We start from the raw sequence: 13,323 nt of genomic DNA, 5'->3' as shown, positions 1-13,323 counted from the left end.
CGTGACCGACACAGCTGGTTGTTTAATATGAAGCTCTCACAAAGCCCAAGGCTCAGTGCAGCTAATGAAGTGGGAGTTAATAATGCTGTTTTCACAGTAAGAAAAAAAGCCCAGAGAGAGCAAGGAACTTGGCTCAGGTCACACAGTGTTGACTAGGAGGAAGACCTTGGCTCTGAGGAGGAATCCCTTGGCAAGGGGACAGGGACCAGACACAGAGTTGATGGTGCTGCAGACGCGGTCTACCTCCAGAGCTGGGTGTGGCAGTCAGACAGGGGAAGTCCATCCTGAAGTCTAACTCCATCTTTCCTCCTCTAGTATCTTCACCAGCCTGCAGCATGGCCTCACTCCTGGCAGGCCTGCTGACGGCCCTGGCCCTGACCCAGGTCCCTGCAGCCCTCGCTGATGTCCTGGAAGGGGACAGCTCAGGTGAGCATCCCTGCTTGGGGTTGCTTTCCCTCTGTCCCCTGCGGTAGAGGCTGGTTTCTTTTCAACCCTAACAATTGCCTCCAGCCTTGGGGGGCGTGGGGAGGAGGTCAAATAGGGGGCCTGCAGAGAGGGTGCGGGTAGACCTGGTAGGCAGGGGGGTCTTGGTTGGTGGCAGGGCTGGGAAGCAGCATGAGGGCGAGGCTGAGGGCCTCTGAGTGGAGGACAGAGGGGGAGGCTGGGGCAGGATGAGTGGATCTGGAGGCAGAAAGGAGCGGAATTGGAGTTAACCTTGAAGGGGAGAGGCCGGGTAGTCTGGGAAGCTGAAGGCCTCGGGCGTCCTGGTTGGAGGACCTTGGGGTGCAGCGTGAGGACCCTGGGGTGGCATCGGGGGACCCTAAGGGACGGTCCTAGAGGACCTAGAGTCAGGGCAGCAGGACCCGGTCCAGCCAGCTGGGGTGCTGGGATGGAGGGGGGACTGCAGGTGGCGGAGTGGGGACTGCGCCCGAGGGTCCAGTCCAGCACCGCGTCCCTCCCGCCCACAGAGGACCGCGCCTTCCGCGTGCGCATCGCTGGCACCGCGCCGCTGCGGGGGGTGCTGGGCGGCGACCTCACCATCCCGTGCCACGTCCACTACCTGCGGCCGCCGCCGAGCCGCAGGGCGGCGCCGGGGTCCCCGCGGGTCAAGTGGACCTTCCTGTCCGGGGGCCGCGAGGCCGAGGTGCTGGTGGCGCGGGGGCTGCGCGTCAAGGTGAGCGAGGCCTACCGGTTCCGCGTGGCGCTGCCCGCCTACCCCGCGTCGCTCACCGACGTGTCCCTGGTGCTGAGCGAGCTGCGGCCCAACGACTCGGGCATCTACCGCTGCGAGGTCCAGCAGGGCATCGACGACAGCAGCGACGCCGTGGAGGTCAAGGTCAAAGGTAAGAGTGCGCCGCCCAGAGGATCTGGGAGGGAGGGAGGCAAAGACTCCTGCTCTGGGGAGCCCGCAGTCTGAGTTGGAAAAGGGGCCAGGTGAAGGAAATCTGCCCAGTCTAACTTAAGTCTCTCATGCTGTAGAGTGAGAGCAATTTGGGTTTTACCCCTGGTGCACAAGGAGGCTGGGGGATGGGGGTCAGCGTACTGGGTGATCACCTGGCTCAGGTCCTCTCTGCCCTCAGGGGTCGTCTTCCTCTACCGGGAGGGCTCTGCCCGCTATGCTTTCTCCTTTGCCGTGGCCCAGGAAGCCTGTGCCCGAATTGGAGCCCGCATCGCCACCCCGGAGCAGCTCTACGCCGCCTACCTGGGGGGCTATGAGCAGTGTGACGCTGGCTGGCTGTCGGACCAGACGGTGAGGTGCGCGGGGGCTGTGACCCAGGCCGTGGCCTCCGGTTCTGCAGCAGCTGGAGGCACCAGGCTCCTGGCCTCTGGGGAAGGAGGCTGGTCCGAGGAGGGCGGGAGAGGACCTGCTTCCCTGCAGAGCTGGGCTGGCAGCCCTGCGCCGAGAGGGCCATGGTTGAGCAGGGCGCATGGAGGCTGGCTCCAGGGCAGAGGCACCTGCTCACCCTCTGCCCTTCCGTCCCAGGTACCCCATCCAGACCCCCCGCGAGGCCTGCTATGGAGACATGGACGGCTTCCCGGGGGTCCGGAACTACGGAGTGGTGGACCCAGAGGACCTCTACGACGTCTACTGTTACGCTGAAGACCTGAACGGTGATTGGAACTGAGGGCTCCCCGGGGACAAGTCCCTTCTCCAGCATCGCCCATAGGTCCTCCTGCGCCTGCACAGGGCCTTATTGTCCCTCATGTATTTCCCAAGGCAGGGAGGCAGGCGGGGTAAGGAGACATCAGTGTCCCTCTCTGTAAACTGTCATCATAGACCCCGCGCATGACTGTCTGCAGAAGGAGGAAGTGGGGCCAGGTTCCCCTGAGCCCTAATCTCCGTCCTGAGGATCTTCCAGACTTTGATCCTCTAAGGTGGGGTGGCTGACCACACACCAGGGGACGGAAGCCCCGAGAAGCTTGCTCAGGGTCCCGTGGGCGTCCAGGGTAGAAGTGTCCACTGACCGCCGGTGACCCTGCCTCCTCTTGTCCCCAGGAGAACTCTTCCTCGGTGCCCCTCCAGACAAGCTGACGCTGGAGGAGGCGCGGGCCTACTGCCGGGAGCGGGGCGCCGAGATCGCCACCACGGGCCAGCTCTACGCGGCCTGGGATGGTGGCCTGGACCGCTGCAGCCCGGGCTGGCTGGCCGACGGCAGTGTGCGCTACCCCATCGTCACACCCAGCCAGCGCTGTGGCGGGGGCCTGCCCGGCGTCAAGACCCTCTTCCTCTTCCCCAACCAGACCGGCTTCCCCAACCAGCACAGCCGCTTCAACGTCTACTGCTTCCGAGGTGAGCCCCTGCCCACCGAGTGGGGCGCCCTCAGGGACCAGGGCGAGCCTGGAAGTCCTGCCCCAGCCTCAGCCAAAGCTCTTCTCCTGGGTCTTTGGCCTGGTCCCCAGCTTCTCAGCCAGGACTCCTGGGCTCCCCTGGTGTGGTCTCCCTCCACTACGTGGCCCCAGGGAGTGGCCACCCTTAGCCGTTGCCTTCCCAACACGAGTCCCCGCCTGTCTCCTCCAGTTTCACATTGGCCTCTCCGCGTTAGGCTGCGGCATACTTTCTCGTTTCCTGTCTGCTTATTGGCAGAGCAGAGATGACTGACAGCCTCTGCATCCAATGAAAACCATCTGCTCCTCTTCTTGCTGCTAACCCAAGGCCTCCAGAAGGGTTCTAGAACCGCAGCTTAGAGGAGTCAGATCTTCAGCCACCAGATAGTGATGGACGGAGGATCCCCTCCCCCACAGGAAGCAGCGCCTCAAGGACAGTTGGGCGCAGTTATGAGCCAGAACCTCTCTCCAGGAAGAAGCAGGAGGCGGAGATGGAGGAGGAGGAGCAGGGAGGAAGGGGAGGAAGGCTCCAGTGGGAGCCGGTGGAGCACAGGCCCCAGAGACCAGGTTTTCTGGTCCCGTGGAGCGAGGCTCACTGGGGCAGGTGACGAGGACAGGGACGCACTGGCCTTTTTCCACCTGGCTGGACACAGACCAGCCCTCAGGACTTTTCTTGGCCCTTTGCTTCCTTGGTTTTCTGCTCTCAGTCCCCTTCCCCAGAGGATGAGGTGATCCGTCCCAAACCTCTGGATACTTGAAAACAGCAGGTGCCCCAGAGACATGGCCCTTCCTTTGCCCTCTTGTCTCAATGCTCAGATCCTCGGGTAGTGACTGTCAAATGTTCCTCCTGTACCAGGGGGTTGGAGCCTGTCCCGTTCCATTTCAAATATCTCACCAGGTGTGGTGGGTCATGCCTGTAATCCCAGCAGCTCCAGAGGCTGAGACGGGAGGATCTCAAGTTTAAGGCCAGACTTTGAAATTTAGCAAGGCCCTAAGCAACTTAGTGATACTCTGTCTCAAAATTTAAAAAAAAAAAAAAAAAGAAAGGGCTGGGGATGTGGCTCAGTGGCAAAGCTCCAGAGATTAAATCCTCAGTACAAAAAAAAAAAAAAAATAGGATGACTGGCACCTTAATCCAAGACCAGGGTCTCAAGGTGCTGAGACCCTCCCATCCATTCTTCCACCTCCATCCCCTCACTCAAGGGTTCAGCTCTCACCCGGGTCTTTCCGGCACAGAACTTCCCATCATTGTCTTCTAGTCCCGCTCAATTGTCCTTTATATGGCATTGTTATAATTGTGCATATCTGTTTCTCATCTGTATCTAGAGTGTAAATCCCCTCGAGGGCAGAAAGCTTGCCATTTGACTCTGCACTGTGTCCTCCATGCCCAGGAGAAGGCTTAGCGTGACACCCAGTAGGCACTTGATGAACACTTGGGGAATTGGTGACAATGTTGTGGGTGCTGCCCCTTGGACCCTCCATGGAGAATTTTTGAGAGAACTGAGAAAATCCCGGGGTGTCGGACAGGCTAACCCAGAGCCCTTGCCTGCAGACCGCGACCCTGGGGAGCCCAGGGTCTGTTCAGCCACCCATTGGACTTTTCCTCCTGCCAGACGCTGCCCAGCCCTCTGCCACACCCGAGGTCTCCCACCCAGCCTCTGACCCAGGCTCTGATGGACTAGAGGCCATCGTCACAGTGACAGAGACCCTGGAGGAACTGCAGCTGCCTCCGGAGGCTGTGGAGAGTGAGTCCCGTGGCGCCATCTACTCCATTCCCATCATGGAGGATGGAGGAGGCGGAAGCTCCACTCCAGAGGACCCGGCCGAGGCCCCCAGGACCCTCCTAGGTAACTCAAACGTCCCCTAACCCTGGGGAGATGTTGCCACCTCAGAGAGGCTGAGGGCAGAGGGGCACAGCCCAGGTAGATGCTGGGGTCACAGCTGCCATGAGTTGGTCCTGTCCTTTCTGGGCTTAGTGGTACGTGGCCTCTCCCCTGTCCCTGCCCTGTCCCTCTCCTGAATGTTGCTTTTCTGCTCAACTCCACCCTGGACTCTCTGGGGCTAGAGATGTAAGGGGCTGCCCCTGGGAAAGAGAGTTGTCCCTCTGTTGGTCCCTCCTTGCCTTTCCTACCCAAAACAGAGGATTGACAGACTAGAAGAGGGGGACACAACCGCCCTGTTTTCCTGAGCTCATGACAGCTCGCAGCCCTTCTTAAATATGGCTTCAACAGCCGGGTACTCGGTGCGCACCTGTGATCCCAGCGACTCAGGAGGCTGAGGCAGGAGGATGGCGAGTTCAAAGCCAGCCTCAGCAACTCAGTGAGAGGCCCTAAGCAACTCAATGAGACCCTGTCACTGAATGAAATGGAAAACAGGGCTGGGAGGTGGCCCAGGGGTTAAACGTCCCAGGGTTCAATCCCAGGGACCAAAAACCAAACAAACAAAAATGCCCCAATAGTGGAGCTCAGGTTGAAGTCCCCCTGTGTGGAACACACACCAGCCCTCCCCAGGCCAGGCTCTCCCCCACCCGCTTTCCCCAGCCCCCCCCCCCTTTCTTCCCTACCTGTCCTTCCTCCCACAAGGCTGTGGGGCGCTGTCCCTGGTTCTGAACTCTGTTCTTGGCCCAGAATTTGAAACCCAATCCGTTGTACCGCCCACCGGGTCCTCTGACGAGGAAGACCAGATGTTGGAGGAAGAAGAGAGATACGAGGACGAAGAAGAGGCAGAGGAGGAGGAGGAAGAGGAGGCGGTGGAGGACGAGGACCTATGGGCCTGGCCCAGCGAGTTCAGCAGCCCTGTCCCCACTGAGCCGGAAGCGGAGGACTCGCTGTCCCAGGCCTCCCCGCCAGCAAGGGCAGTCCTGCAGCCCGGAGCATCTCCACCTCCCGAGGGACAGTCAGAAACTCCCAGGCCTCCAAGGGCCCGTGGACCGCCTACCGAGACTCTGCCCACTCCCAGGGAGGGGACCCTGGCGTCCCCACCACCTTCCACTCTGGTTGGGGAGGAAATCGAGGATCCTGAGCTACCTGAGGTCCCTCGAGGAGAGAGCGAAGAGACAGGGAGCTCCGAGGATGCCACCTCCCTGCCTCCAGCCACACAGGCCCCCGAGGCCACCGGGGAGCTGGAAGCCCCCTCTGAAGAGGACTCTGGGAGAACCATCCCCGCAGGGACCTCGGTGCAGGCCCAGCCGGTGCTGCCCACTGATGGCGCCAGCCGAGGCGGAGTGGCCGTGGCCCCCTCATCAGGTAACTCTGCCCAGGGCTCGAGCTTCCTAGTGATTCTCCCTTTCCCCCTCCTGCAGCTCGGGATCACCCGACCCGGGGTCCTTTAATCCCCCTCGTCCCTGACTCTCCTGTCCTGACTCTCCTCGTTCTCTTCCCTGTTGGTCTCCCATCTCGGATACCCCACCTGGTGACTTCCATCCCAGCTCTCTGAGTCCTCACCCTGTGACCCCAGCCCCACTACTGACCACCCGTGACCCTTCTGTCCTTGTGACTCACATCTCACTGACCCGCAGTACCTCCTCATGCCTCTTCAGGATGCTCTGGTCACCCATGGCATTCTTTGGGGTCAGGCCTGCTTCCTCTGCTCCCTCCCGACCCCTTTCCCGTGCTGACCCCTTTAGTCACCTCCCACTGATCTCAGGGAAGCCTGGGAGTCCAGCCCTGCCCTTCGCCCTCTGGGGTCCAGGAGAGCCCCTCCCCCTACAGAGCCTTAAGCGACTACTTCTGTGAAGTATTTTTTTTTTCGACTGTTTCATGGAAAACAAGCCTTGGAAATAAATCTCTATTAAACTGCTTTGTAACCAAACTTCGGCCCCCTGTCTCCCTCTGAAGCTGCCCACCCTTCTTACCCCATGCTTCTGTGTCGGGAGCTTCTCTTTGGCTCCGGGTCGCGGCCTCTCTGTGTCTCCTGGTCTCTTCTTCCGGCTCCAGGCTTTCCTGTCCTCATGGTCTAACCGCCCCTTGCTGCCCCCCTCAGCTCCTCCTCACACCTGTCTACACTCCCCCTCTTGACCGCTGACATCCCAGATTTGACTGTACGCATTGCCCCAGAGAAGCGGTCAGCTGTCCATCTGCAGGGGTACTGAGAGCTGTGGTCCCTCACTCCTGATGGGGAGAGACCCCACAGCCTGGGGCAGTGCGATGAGCATTTCTATTCATTTTTGGTCCACTTGGGTGGCTCCTGTCGAGAGTATTGATCGAGAAACCATAGGGCCAGCTCCTTGGCCTTCAGGTGCCCTGGCCTCTCATCCCCACCCCCACATCTCAGCAGGAGACACTGTCTAACTCCAGCTGCTGCCCGCACCTCCCCTCCACTAACCCCTGCACTAATAACCACCCCTGCCCCCAGGAAGAATGGTTTCCCCTCCCCGAACCCAGAGGATCTCAGAGTCTCCCACCCTGGAGAAGATGCTAGAGGAGGAATGTGGAGGGAGAAGGAGCGGGAAGTTAGGTTCGGGGATCTGGGAGAAGCCCACCTGTCACAGAAGGTTCAGATCCCCAGTGCAGGCTCGTGGAGAAGGCTGGGCCAGAACCGGGCCCCCCTCCTAGAAGGTCCAGGGTGGGCTCAGGACCCCAGCATCAAGCCGGGCTCACCCATTTCAGCTGTGGGCTTTCTGCTCAGCTGGCCCTGGAGTTGGGCCCTCTGCAGGGTAAGGAAAGGGTTTGGTGGGAAAAGACCACGAGGGGGGGGTCTCTTCAGTTTCTTAAGTTACCCCAGCTGGAGGGGGAGCAAGCGGTCCCCAGACCTGCTATTGCAACAAGAGGAAAGGCCAAGCTTTCAGGGGTATACTGTAGCTGGCCTCAGAGAGGGGGAGGCGGAAGGAGAGAAAGCCCCAAGACACGTCCTTTCACCCTAGTCTGTACCCTGGGCTCAGGTCCTGCAGTCACAGCCAGGGCTAGGAGATGTGGCCTGTGGGGCAGGACCAGAGATGGTCCTGTTCCCCTGCTTGGAAGGCTGGACGGGAAGCCTAGGGGAGAGCAGGCGCAGTGGGAGAGCGTGAGGCACAGGAGGTGGCCAGGAAGCCTCTCTGTTGGGTCTGGCACTTAAGGGATGAAATGAAACACCTGTGGGGGAGGGGCGGCGTGACCGGCTGGGCAGCAACTACTGGCAGGAGGGGAGACAGGGAGGGAGAGGCGCTAGAAAAGCTGATTCATTTTTACCCCAAACGGCAAGGTCATCCCAGTATAATTCTTTGAATCAACTCCAGCTTCTCCCCAGTCCCTGCTCCAAACCCCACCAGGCAGTGGACACCGCAGGCCGGTCAGTGTGAAGCACTGTGGGCCTGGGCTTCAATGTGGTTACCTCCTGTCATGGCTGCAAGCACTGGTGGTCTGTGGAACCATCGTCCCCTGGGTCCTGTGGGTCAGAAAGGAGTAGAAACTGACAGTAGCCAGCACCCGGGCTGGACCTACGAGCAGCCACCTTGCACCCCAGGATCTAGAGAGTTAGAGAAGGCAGGTGACTTGGCCAAGTGCAGCCAGATCCCCAAACCAAACCGGAAGCCTTCAGGGCAGCATGTTAGCCTAAGAGGACTGCCTGGAAGAGGGGGAGCCGAAAAGGGGGCCAGATGGGTCAGGCTAGAGACTCTACAGAAGACCAGAAGTGGAGGCTGGTAAGGGGGGAAAGTCTGGGTGAGACAAGAAGGGGGGCAAAGAGGTTGCCTAGTCCCGCCCCTTTCAGTGGGCAGCCTTAGCCCCTCTGGGTTTTGGGATCCTCTGGCCCAAGATGCCTGCGATGGTGCGGGGGGGGGGGGAGGGCAGAGAATGGGCTGGATCTCCACTGGCCACTTCTGGGCTGGAAGGTTCTGCCCAGTGGACATCAGGGAGAATGGTTAGCAGTCACCTGGACCACACCCATATCAGGTGCCAGGGACAGTCCAGGGAGGCCACACCCACTGCTGCTGGTGGTCTCTGCAGTCCCACCCAGTGGCCCACCTAGACTATACAGAAGTCTGCTGGGGCCTGGCACAAAGATAAGGGGCCTAGAGAGAGGAAATGACCCGCCCAGTGTTGCACAACTGACAGCCCAGGATCTTCCTCATAGTGACTCTGGAGCCTTCCTGGCTGCTTCCCCTCGGGCCCTGGTGGACTGGGCCCACATAGGTGGACATGACAGTGGCCCGCACAGGCTGAGTCAGTGATGAGCTCAGGGAAGGGCAGGAGGAAAGGGGAGGAAGAGCCCCAGGATTCAGAGCTGGGCTGTGACCAGAAGCTGGCTCCAGGGACCACGTTCAACTCCCAAGACAGGAAGGTCAAGATTGGGGGACCCCCTGGACCTCCCCCCGAGGGCTCAGACTGCATGGGTGTGCTCCCCTGCTCCCCCACCTCACTTCTTTCCCCCTCTCAGGTGACTGTGTCCCCAGCCCCTGCCACAATGGTGGGACATGCTTGGAGGAGGAGGAGGGGGTCCGCTGCCTGTGTCTGCCTGGCTATGGGGGGGACCTGTGCGATGTTGGTGAGTGTGTTGAGGGAGGCGGGGGGCATACCTGAAGCCTGGACCCTGCCCCAATATGCTAGTGCTGAAGGGCAGAGGGAGGGCATGAGTTTGGGCCATGAGTCCCTGCTTTAGGCCTGGGGACACAACTTTTCTGAGCCCTGTTCTCCATTTGTCGCTCTTGGAGGCACACTGCCACCTGCCCTCCTCCATGGAAGGGAGGACAGCCGAATTCTCTAGGATGGAGCATTGCAGACACTCATGGTCTCTTGGAGAAGACACCACCGATACCCCTGCCTAGGACCCCCTCATTCCCAGCTAGCTTCTTGGCACCGCCCTCCGGTCCCTCGGTCCCGCCCCTTGCGGTCTGCGGCGCAGGGAGAAGGCGCGTCCCTCGCCTGCAGATCTGACCTCGCTGCGTTCCAGGTCCTCCGGCCTAAGATGTCTGTCCCTCTGTGCCCCAGGCCTCCGCTTCTGCAGCCCGGGCTGGGACGCCTTCCAGGGCGCCTGCTACAGGCACTTCTCCACGCGAAGGAGCTGGGAGGAGGCGGAGACCCAGTGCCGGATGTACGGCGCACACCTGGCCAGCATCAGCACGCCCGAGGAGCAGGACTTCATCAACAGTGGGCTGGGGCCGGGCGGGAGGGGACCTTCGCCATCGCCTCGCACACACTCGTGATTGACACACTCATCACTTGGCTGCCCTCATTCAGCCATTGTTCATTCACGGTTTCCTTCTCTCTCCTTCCCGCCCTACGCGTAGGCCGGGGGGCTTCAGGAAGGGGAAGGCTGGGGTTCCACAGGAACTTACACCTGTATCAGCCCCCACCCCGCTCTCTGCCCTCACTCCGGCACTTGTGCCGGGGTTGGAGGGATCAAAAAAGAAAACAACGATAGGCCAGGCTCGGTGGCGCACGCCTGTAATCCTAGCTACTTAGGAGGCTGAGGCAGGAGGATCGCTGATTCGAGGTCAGCCTCAGCAATTTACCGACACCTTGTCCCAAAATGAAAAATTAAAAGAGCTGGTGTTGTTCACAGGTACATGATAGAGTGCCCTGGGGTTCAGTTCCCACGAAAGAGACAAAAAAGAAAATAGCGAGGGCCTGGGGATGCAACTCGGTGGTAGAGAGGTTGCGCAGGACGCGAGTCCCTAGGTTCCGTTCCTTAGCGCCGGGTACAAAACAAAAAGCCAAGCCGGGGGCGGGCGTGGGTTTGGGATTTCTGCAAGGACTCCCCGCAGGCCACCCGGTAACAGGGAATCTGCGCCATCTGCTGGCAGTGCCGCTCACCGCACGCCCCGTCTCCGGCGGCTCTTCCCCAGATCGATACCGGGAGTACCAGTGGATCGGGCTCAATGACAGGACCATTGAAGGCGACTTCCTGTGGTCGGACGGCGTCCCTCTGGTGAGAGGCCTCGGCTGGCCCTCACGCCCTCTGGTTCATTCCTCGAAGCACGCCTGGCCTCCGCCAGCAGTCACCCACCTCCGCCCCTTCCTTGTCTGATGGCCTTTCCCTTCCCAGGCCCCCTCCCTCTTCTCCCGGGCCGCCTCCCCTCCTTAGGTCCCTCTCTCCTCTCCCTGGCTCCCATTCTCCCTCCCCCAAAGCCCCTGATTCCCTCTCCGGGTGTCTCCAACCCCCAGACCCTTAGCCTTCCCTCCCCTGGGGTCCCTCCCAACCCTCCCCAGTCCTCTACCCCTCCCCCACCCCGTGCTCACGGTGCGGTGGCTCTTCACACCTCCGTCCGCCCAGCTCTACGAGAACTGGAACCCTGGACAGCCTGACAGCTACTTCCTGTCTGGAGAAAACTGCGTGGTCATGGTGTGGCACGATGAGGGACAATGGAGTGATGTGCCCTGCAACTATCACCTGTCTTACACCTGCAAGATGGGCCTGGGTGAGGGTGGGCAAGGGGGGGGTCCAAGCCCTCCAGGAGGGGTGGCCCTTCTTTTCGGGGGGGGGGGGGGGCAGGATTGCTTACAGAAGGAGGGTACAAAGCTACCTAGAGGAGGCTGACCATGGGGTGGATAATGAATTACAGAAGTCCACTCGGAATCCCCAGGGGAGCTGGGTGCGGTGGCACATGCCTGTAATCCCAGCGCTGGGGAGGCTGAGGCAGGAGGATCTCGAGTTCAAAGCCAGCCTCAGCAATTTAGCGAGGTGCTGAGCAACTCAGCGAGACCCTGTCTCTCTCTCTCTTTTTTTTATTAATATTTATTTTTTAGTGGACACAACATCTTTGTTTGTATGTGGTGCTGAGGAGCGAACCCGGGCCGCACGCATGTCAGGCGAGCACGCTACCGCTTGAGCCACAACCCCAGCCCGAGACCCTGTCTCTTGATAAAATATTTTTTTGAAAGGGCTGGGGATGTGGCTCAGTGGTTAAGCCCCCTGGGTTCAATCCTGGGTACCAAAAAAAAAAAAAAATCATCCCTGGTGGTTTTTGTAATGCTGTGGCCACTCATTTCCTCTCCCTATCAGGATTCTGGGAACCCTCCTCCACAGAGCAAGTTTCCTAACGCCTAACTGTGCCCCCCCATGCAGTGTCCTGTGGGCCCCCTCCGGAGCTGCCTCTGGCTCAAGTGTTTGGCCGCCCACGGCTGCGCTACGAAGTGGACACGGTGCTGCGCTATCGGTGCCGCGAGGGGCTGGCTCAGCGCAACCTCCCACTGATTCGCTGCCAGGAGAATGGTCGCTGGGAGCCCCCTCAGATCTCCTGCGTGCCCCGCAGGCCTGTGAGTGCCAGGAGGAGTCTGGTGGGGGACATGGCCAACAGAAGCCCTGGGCTCCAATCCCAGCTCTGCGTGGCGGTCAGCTGGCTGTGTAAATTGGAGTGACCCCTCGGTGATCAGTGGTAGAGGGAAGTGGCTGAATGCCCTGGAGGGGTCGTGCCTGAGCTGCTCAACCCTCTGTGCTCCTAAGGGTTGAATGGGGCAAGTATTGGTGAGGTCAGGGCCCAGGAGCAGGAACACCACACCGTGGGTGGGCTGAGGAGGAAGAGGAGCCCAGGTGGAGGGTGAGTGTGTGTGTGTGTGTGTCCCCAGGCCCGGGCTCTGCATGCCGTCAAGATCCCAGAAGGACATCCAGGGAGCCTGCCAGGGCGCTGGAAGGCACTGTGGACCCTCCCTTCCGGCCCTCCTCCCGGTCCCCAAGTGGGAAAGCCTTGAATGCTGCTGTCCCCAGCACTGCCCTCGGGCCTCCAAGGTCCCTCATGCCCTGAGCTCTTCCCGCCACAGGAAGTAAAAACATGAGAGGGTGGAGCTGGAGCCCAGGTGACAGCCTGGAGGGCTTCTGGGAAATACCTGGGGGCCTCCAGCCCAGCCCAGGCCCAGCCCAGGCCCAGTCCAGCCCAGGCCCTCTTCCCCCTGCAAGATGGGCCTGGGCTTCAGGTTTCCCCCTCAGGGCAACGGGTCAGTCCCTAAGTGCCTCAACTGCCCTCTCCCTGCCAGCTACCCTGGCCCCTCCATTTTTCTAAAGGGCACTGTGCCCGCTCATTCCTGATTTTCCAAGGAAATGATTTGCAGGATGGAATACCTGTCAAGCCAGCAGGAAATAAAGACGTTTCATCCCCAAGAAGTGTTGATGCTGCTTTGTGGGGGGCAGGGGAGGCAGGACTCATAAAATAAAGCCATCCTGGATATTCACTTCTAGAGGTTGGAGAGGTCCCCGCCATGTCAAGGGCAGAGCAGTGCCCGGCACAGACCAGATGCCCAGCAAACATTCACGCAATGAAAGAAGCCAAAGGGGTGGGGACAGCAGGAGTGGCTCAGAATGACGATGTTTGGTTCACTCGGGGGAGGAGGACGAGCTGAGGTCCGGAGAGGAAGGCAGCTTCTGGGGCTACTCTGGGGTGGGGGGCGGTCTGAGTGAGGTGAAGTGGAGGTTAAATGGCAGGAAGGCTTGCTCCAGCCGGGAAGACACAGATGCAGGAACTAGGAGACCAAGGTAAGGGCGGCGAAGAGCCCCCAGTCCTCTTGTGGGCAGGACTCTGCGTAATAACCTGTGTGGACTGCAGAGGGCGCTGCGAATGCTCCGAGAGAGCCGTGTGCGCATGCGTGAGTG

At 60.4% G+C, this 13,323-nt stretch overlaps 1 protein-coding gene across 1 annotated transcript; it reads left to right on the top strand.

Annotated features, from left to right (window-relative positions):
* Positions 1–335: 335 nt before the first annotated feature.
* On the top strand, positions 336–12,428 carry Bcan (brevican). The gene is made up of 13 exons (XM_027920946.2): positions 336–426; positions 969–1,343; positions 1,581–1,755; positions 1,985–2,112; positions 2,498–2,791; positions 4,440–4,673; positions 5,454–6,071; positions 9,178–9,285; positions 9,729–9,887; positions 10,586–10,668; positions 11,014–11,158; positions 11,806–11,996; positions 12,306–12,428. Exons 1-13 carry the CDS (start codon positions 336–338, stop codon positions 12,426–12,428), a joined length of 2,724 nt encoding a protein of 907 aa, XP_027776747.2.
* The last annotated feature ends 895 nt before the right edge of the window (positions 12,429–13,323 follow it).

The sequence above is a fragment of the Marmota flaviventris genome, chromosome 10, assembly GCF_047511675.1.
Source record: "Marmota flaviventris isolate mMarFla1 chromosome 10, mMarFla1.hap1, whole genome shotgun sequence".
NCBI lineage: Eukaryota > Metazoa > Chordata > Mammalia > Rodentia > Sciuridae > Marmota > Marmota flaviventris.
This window is presented reverse-complemented; position numbering and strand designations above follow the sequence as displayed.

Bases quoted from the DNA above. Each gene is read 5' to 3' on its own strand.
- Bcan (XM_027920946.2), top strand. From the start codon at position 336: ATGGCCTCACTCCTGGCAGGCCTGCTGACGGCCCTGGCCCTGACCCAG. The intron at 2,792-4,439 runs GTGAGCCCCTGC...TCCTCCTGCCAG, and splicing joins CAACGTCTACTGCTTCCGAG to ACGCTGCCCAGCCCTCTGCC. The intron at 9,888-10,585 runs GTGGGCTGGGGC...GCTCTTCCCCAG, and splicing joins GGAGCAGGACTTCATCAACA to ATCGATACCGGGAGTACCAG.